The following is a 6,376-nucleotide window of genomic DNA, read 5'->3' on the forward strand; positions in this document are numbered from 1 at the left end:
TTGTTTTCCGTTGTTTGTTGGGGGTTGTTCAGAGCGGACGGTGGAGAAGTAGAGCAGGCAGATCACCACAATTTCAGCGGAAAGATGGAAAGATGATGTTGTGATCAAACAGTGTTAGAAGTAAAAATGTTTTTGATAGCGGTTTAATGCTGGTGTGCTGTGCGTGCCTACCAATACTCATACTGCCATAGTATTTATTATGTACTATTTAGAAAAGGCATTATTTTTTACTTAACAACTGAAGCCACAGATAGAGATGCACAGGGGGCGGGGGCAAACCCTGGGTCACAACTGAAACCATGACAGTAACAATGTTGCAATTTCATTTGATACTTCATATTTCAATGCGGTGAGCACTACAAATGAAAGCCATTCATAGGTTTGTTGCATTGACACCTGCAATGTCAGTCTTTCACTGTCAGGTTCGGTTCTGGCTTTCTCAAGTCAACAATCATTTCCTGCTTTCTTGAAATTTCATTCAAAAATGCTTCATTTGAAATGATCCTCTTTATATCCTACCTCCTCTCTCTTGTGTTGTTTAATCATCAGCAAATTTAACAGCAGTATGCTCTATGTTTAATTTTCCACAGTAACTGATAAAGCAACTGCATTGTGAGAAACATAATGGGCACATCTTCAGTGGGAGCCAATGAATAAGTAAGCAACTCAAAAACTCAGTCAATGCTGCAACATGCCTGTTGTCACTGTGTCACTGTGGGTGTTTTTGATGAATCATGCATGTTCTGCTGACAGTTTGCAAGGTTCTTCGGCAGTGGCACCATCTGTCCTCTTTTATTTGAAAAACTGTGGGGAAAAAGTTGGAAGCACTGCTTTATAAATCCAACTAAAAGTGTAACACAATGTATTATAAAGAAAAGAGAAAAATGTTATTTTAGTATTTTCATAAATTGTTAATTAAGTAATGGCCTCATTCTTTGGCTGAACTAAAGCGTTTTCATATTCGGTCATTTTGTGATCTTACTTCCCGTAGGTGCCTGTGGCTCAGAGGTTGAGCGGGTCGTCCTTCAATCAGAGGATCAGCGGTTAGATACCCGTCTCCTCCAGTCCTGTGTGGATGGGTATGAATGTTAGATAGTCCTGATGGGCAGGAGGCACCTTGCATGGTAGCCCCTGTCATCAGTGTATGAATGGGTGAATGATGACATGTAGCGTTGAAGCTCTTTGACTAGAAAGACACTATACAAGTACAACTCCTTTTACCATTTGTGCAATTACTTTACAGAAAAAACCCCACAAATAGCAGTGTTTCTGTCACTACTCTCAATCTTACAGAAGGGTTAGACAAAATTGGGGTATTAGAAAAAAAATTAAAAGTTAAATCAAGAAATTTGGAAAAAAGACACTTTTCTCAAAGCAAAAAAACAATCTGTGCACATGCGACAGAGGATGTCGCATGTGCACAGATTGTAAAGCCCTCTGAGGCAAATTTGTAATTTGTGATTCTGGGCTATACAAAATAAACTGAATTGAATTGAATTGAATAAGTTTGTCTGTGGACTTCTGCAGTAGTTTGCAAATTCACGGCCTTGACTCCTAACTCTCAGCACTATTCCAATGTCAAAAAGGTCAGTACAGTTAGTCCATGTTATTGGACTGTCGTTTTAACATGTGATTTACACGGATGCAGCAGCCCTGTCTGCTTGAATTCAGCTTTAGAGGCTAAACTAAACACTCCAGGGAGTAGACTGAGGTTTTTTTTGAGGGTGTGTTGATACTGAATGCAGTACTTTGAGCAAATACCTCCCACTTATACACAGTCACACTCACACCCACACATCAGTGGTGCTTCCTTCCTCTATCTGGCTGACTTATCGTGGAGTGACTTGAGCTCATTGTGATTCAGACATCTCTGGCCTTCAGACAAACAAACATAAGCTTCAATTCTGGCCGGGCGGTAAGTCAGATCAACTTGATCCTGTGTTTCTTGCATGTAAGAAAAGCATTGTTCGTTTTGCTCAGCTCATTTGAATGCCTTCATATGCAGCATTTAATAGCTCGTATACACCTTTTCTAAAGGATTGATCATTTTATCTTTTTGTTTCTGATAGATTTTCCCGCCAGCATTTGAGTTGAAGATGGAAGTTTCAACATATGATTATGAATACAGTTCTGAAACTTACTCAACTGCCCCACCGTGTACTTTGGATAGTGTCAACAATCTGGGAGCTCAGCTATCCATCCTCTTCTACTTTATGTTTCTCTTCAGTTTCCTGGGCAATGGGCTGGTCATATTCATCATCCATCGGTGAGTGGAACTAGTCGAAATAGAAGCAGAAATCACAAATAATAAATGGTGGTTTGGTTTAGTTGTTTAAAGCGGTTAGAGGTAGCAAGTATGCGTGGCACGGTTCAATCGGTCAAAACCATTTAGTGATTCACCTTCTAGAATACATACAATTACTGCACTATTACCTGTGAATTACATTTCAGTCCTGGTAGAATTAGCAACATTAGTGGTTAATGGTTGTAACAACACATGCAGTTTAATTCTGCAGCAAACATCCTTTAGCAGCTACTTTGTCAGAAATAAAACATAAGAGTTCCATGTTTATAGAGCAGCCGCACAAAGTAACACGATTTAATAATTGATGTCAAAAAAGGTTACGAAGTAAGTCAATAATCAGCCTTTTTCCATCATGTTATCAGCAACTATGATCTAATAGAAGCTGGTCAATTTAGCAAAAACACTGACACTAGTTACTAAAAGTTATTTATATTCACAGGTCTACACACTGAGTCTAATGTCTATGTCTATATGATCACATCTAGAGACTCAAACTTTTGAGTGCTATATGGCTATATCCTTGAGACCAGTTCAGAGCTGGTAAAAATCTTACTTGAAAAAGATCAGTCGAAAATTATTCAAAGTTTATTTTTGACAAGCACTAGCTTACTGTGGTTTGCTCATTCTTGTTACATAAGTTGTTTGCAAAATAAAAAGATGGTGACGAAAAATGCCAGATGTTTTGTAGACACATTTTTGCAGTCAGCAAAAAATCTCAAGGACAAATGCTTTGTGTTTCCTGTGGCTGCTTCACAATTAAAGGCAAATTGATACATTCAATGCATATGAGGCATTACATTTTTGGTTCGTATTAGAAGTTACTTAATCCAGCTCTGAAACAATTGTGGGACAGTGAACAGGGAGGTTTATGTAAAACCAGAAGGAAAATGGTGGATCCCGCCACTAGCAATGAAAACAACTAAAATAAATAAATAAACTAAATGGAAGTTTGATACCATACAAATCTAATAAAGGGTTATAATTTCAATTTAAAATTGTACTTTTTGCATTGATGAGCACAATACTTTTATGATTTTGTATTTTGAATGCCAATAAAGCTCTATTTAGGAAGCATATTTTGACTACCCTCATACTTGGAGTAGAGAGAATATCAATGTGGAAAATTACATTCATATAACGAAAATTTTATCCGTATTGTCCTCTCTAAAAAGATATTTTAAATAGTTTAGTCCACTTGTCTTTTGGATTTTGACGTTTGGGAGCCAGAATGGACAGAGCCGTTCTGGGACAGGCTTCAGTTCTAGATCATTCAGAGCACTGGAGGATACGACTGAAGAGGTTGTCAAAAATAAGACACTGTAAGTGTAAAAGATGAAGTCATACTGGGAGTTTCTTATTCTTGTATCTAGAAAGAGAGGAATACATAGCTGTGCGATAAGTAAAGTTCCTCCCGTAAGCACCCTAGTTACCTCCACTCTGCCACTGCTCTCTAGCTCTATGAACACACAAATAAATCTGGTGGTCATGGGAACACAAATGACAATGTCAGAGATGAGTAAGCAACATCTCCCTGGGACTGAAAGAGTGTTTTTACTGCAGTATATAATGAGGGTTGAAGAGATGCTTTGTCAGCTGCATGCTGACGGTAATTTCTATGAAACAATTCATCAAAAATTTGTGAAACATTCAAAAAGCCATTTTACAACAATCAACAAAAGTGCTGCCTTTTTAACCAAAGACATGACAAAAATCATATTATATTAATATCATTCTTGATGCTTTAACCTGTGATAATTAGGGTTATGATTCATATTTTCTTCCTGATTCAGTGTTTCGGCTTCCTTTTAAGATTTTTTAATATGGAGTATGAATTATGTGGGATTATGTTCCTTAGAGCTAAACAATATGGAGACAAACATTCCTCAAGAACAAAATTGTGAAAATTCACACTTGGAGTTATATAGGATTTAAATCCTCTTGGACTCCCAGTGGTAGAGTAAAAACAACTCTGTACTAGCCAGCATAATACGCCACTTCCCCTCTACCAGCCCCCCCAATAAATGAAACGCAGGGGAAAAGATGAATTGGGTTAGGGTTTTACCAGTTTTATCTAATTCCTAACTCTACTTTGTGACACAGCTCATCTATCGTTACAGGTGTGTGCACACTGTCAGCGACGATTTTATAATAAATGGGACCCAAAATAACTATAAAAATATACCAATTATTTTGGCATACATTCCGGGCAAATGTTACTTCAGTGGAATTTCTAAGTATAAAATGAACCTCTAGGAGTGTGTATCTTTTCATCTCAAGACAATTCAAGGCGTATCTCGATACATGGTCAGGATGCAATACACAAATTTCAGTTTACCATTTAACAATTGAATACAGTTTGATATAGCACTACTTTGATCCAATCCGATACAGCTGTGATTAGATCACTCTCTCTCTCTGTCGGCTCATACATACAGATAAGGCGTAAAATGTAGCTCAAGTGGGCTATTTTTAATCGTATCTGATTACAGATACTGCTGACATTAAACCACAAAATTTTGAACAATTCTGCTCAAAATTTCTTCAGATTCAGAGGTTTCTATCTTAGACTGTTGTATCAATTTTCGACACGTATCAGTTGATCTTGATACCCCTAGAGGCCACCTCAAGTCAGTGTTAAACATCAGTTTCAAAAGTGAGTGTGACCAATTAAGCATTGAGGCTTTCTCTCCATCTAACTGCTGAAATAACCACCTCCTAGGTTTGAAAAGCTGACCACTGTGACCAACATCTTGCTGCTGAACCTGGTGGTGTCCTCCATGATCTTCATGAGCAGCCTTCCCTTCACGGGAGTCTACTTGCAGCTCTCCCACTGGATCTTCGGCAAGGCATTGTGTAAGGTTGTTGGCACCGTCTACTATCTGGGCTTCTACAGCTCCGTCCTCTTTCTAACCCTTTTGACCTTCGACCGACACCTTGCAGTTGTGTACTCCTTGGGCGCGTTGCAGTTGAGGAGTCGAAGCTATGCTGCAGTCTCCTGCGCTGTGGTTTGGCTGGTCAGCAGCCTGGCATGCATCAGGCCGATGATGATCCACACCACTTTCACATATATCGACAACTTAACGTATTGTCAGGAGTATCCTGGTGAATTACTTTTATTGATATGAATCTGCTGAATAAGTTTGGATTTTACATCGAGTTGATCCTTTTCTTGATCTTTCCTCTTGTTGTTATCAGCTACTGCTATGTTAGGATTGCCATCACTGTCATGTCATCCAAGATAATTACCAAGTTCAAGACAGTCAGGTTAATATTTTTCATTGTCCTGCTATTTTTTCTGTGCTGGACCCCATTCAATATTGTAAAGCTGATTCATGATGAAGCCATTACCTGTGAGAAAAAGCTGAAAATGGGTTATGCTCTTGAAGTCACTCGTGTCATGGCCTACTTTTACTTTTGCTCCAGTCCCATCTTCTACACGTTTGTTGGGAGAAAGTTCCAGAACCATTTCAGACAGTTGCTGGTGAAACATTTCCCGTGGTTGAAGAACAAGGTTTCTGTCAGTCAACAGAGCAGAACCAATATGTCTACAAAAAGTACACGTAATGAGCTCTAAGAATGGGAAGCCCTTTGTTTCTCAGGACTGCCATGTGTCCAACAAACCAATGGTTAAAAACATTCTGGTACATATCAATATCTAGGACTAGGCCACTTTCATTATGTTGCTAATTTCAGGGTTCTTAAGCTCATGTCACCTCTTTATTTGACATCAGGATACAAAAATAAATGATAAATGTAGACTACAGAGGTAAGTTAAGCTGAGATATCACAAAAGATGGTTCCATACAGAAAAACACGCCACACCCGCTTGGTATATTCAAATCTTTTTGCCTTTTGAAGACTTAGGGAATTTTAATAATATGTTTATTTCCCTGAATTGTTCGAGCATGATGTGCTCCAGTGATTTACAAGCATCAATCTCTGGGCTTTTCTATTGCAGTAGTTCATTTACAAGTTGTTTATGTTGACTTTCTGCCCTCTGAAGGTCAGAGGTTGATTAGTGGAGCTCCTTATTCAAACTAACCTTTATTCAACCTGTAACAGCAACATTTG

At 38.5% G+C, this 6,376-nt stretch overlaps 1 protein-coding gene across 1 annotated transcript; it reads left to right on the forward strand.

Annotated features, from left to right (window-relative positions):
• Window positions 1-1,870: 1,870 nt before the first annotated feature.
• LOC129110662 (C-C chemokine receptor type 3-like) lies at window positions 1,871-6,124 on the forward strand. The gene is given in 4 exon segments (XM_054622815.1): window positions 1,871-1,915; window positions 2,070-2,266; window positions 5,025-5,412; window positions 5,415-6,124. Coding segments are annotated over 3 exon segments (1,023 nt in total). The 5' UTR covers window positions 1,871-1,915; window positions 2,070-2,096; the 3' UTR covers window positions 5,880-6,124.
• The last annotated feature ends 252 nt before the right edge of the window (window positions 6,125-6,376 follow it).

Source organism: Anoplopoma fimbria, chromosome 21, assembly GCF_027596085.1.
Source record: "Anoplopoma fimbria isolate UVic2021 breed Golden Eagle Sablefish chromosome 21, Afim_UVic_2022, whole genome shotgun sequence".
Lineage (NCBI taxonomy): Eukaryota > Metazoa > Chordata > Actinopteri > Perciformes > Anoplopomatidae > Anoplopoma > Anoplopoma fimbria.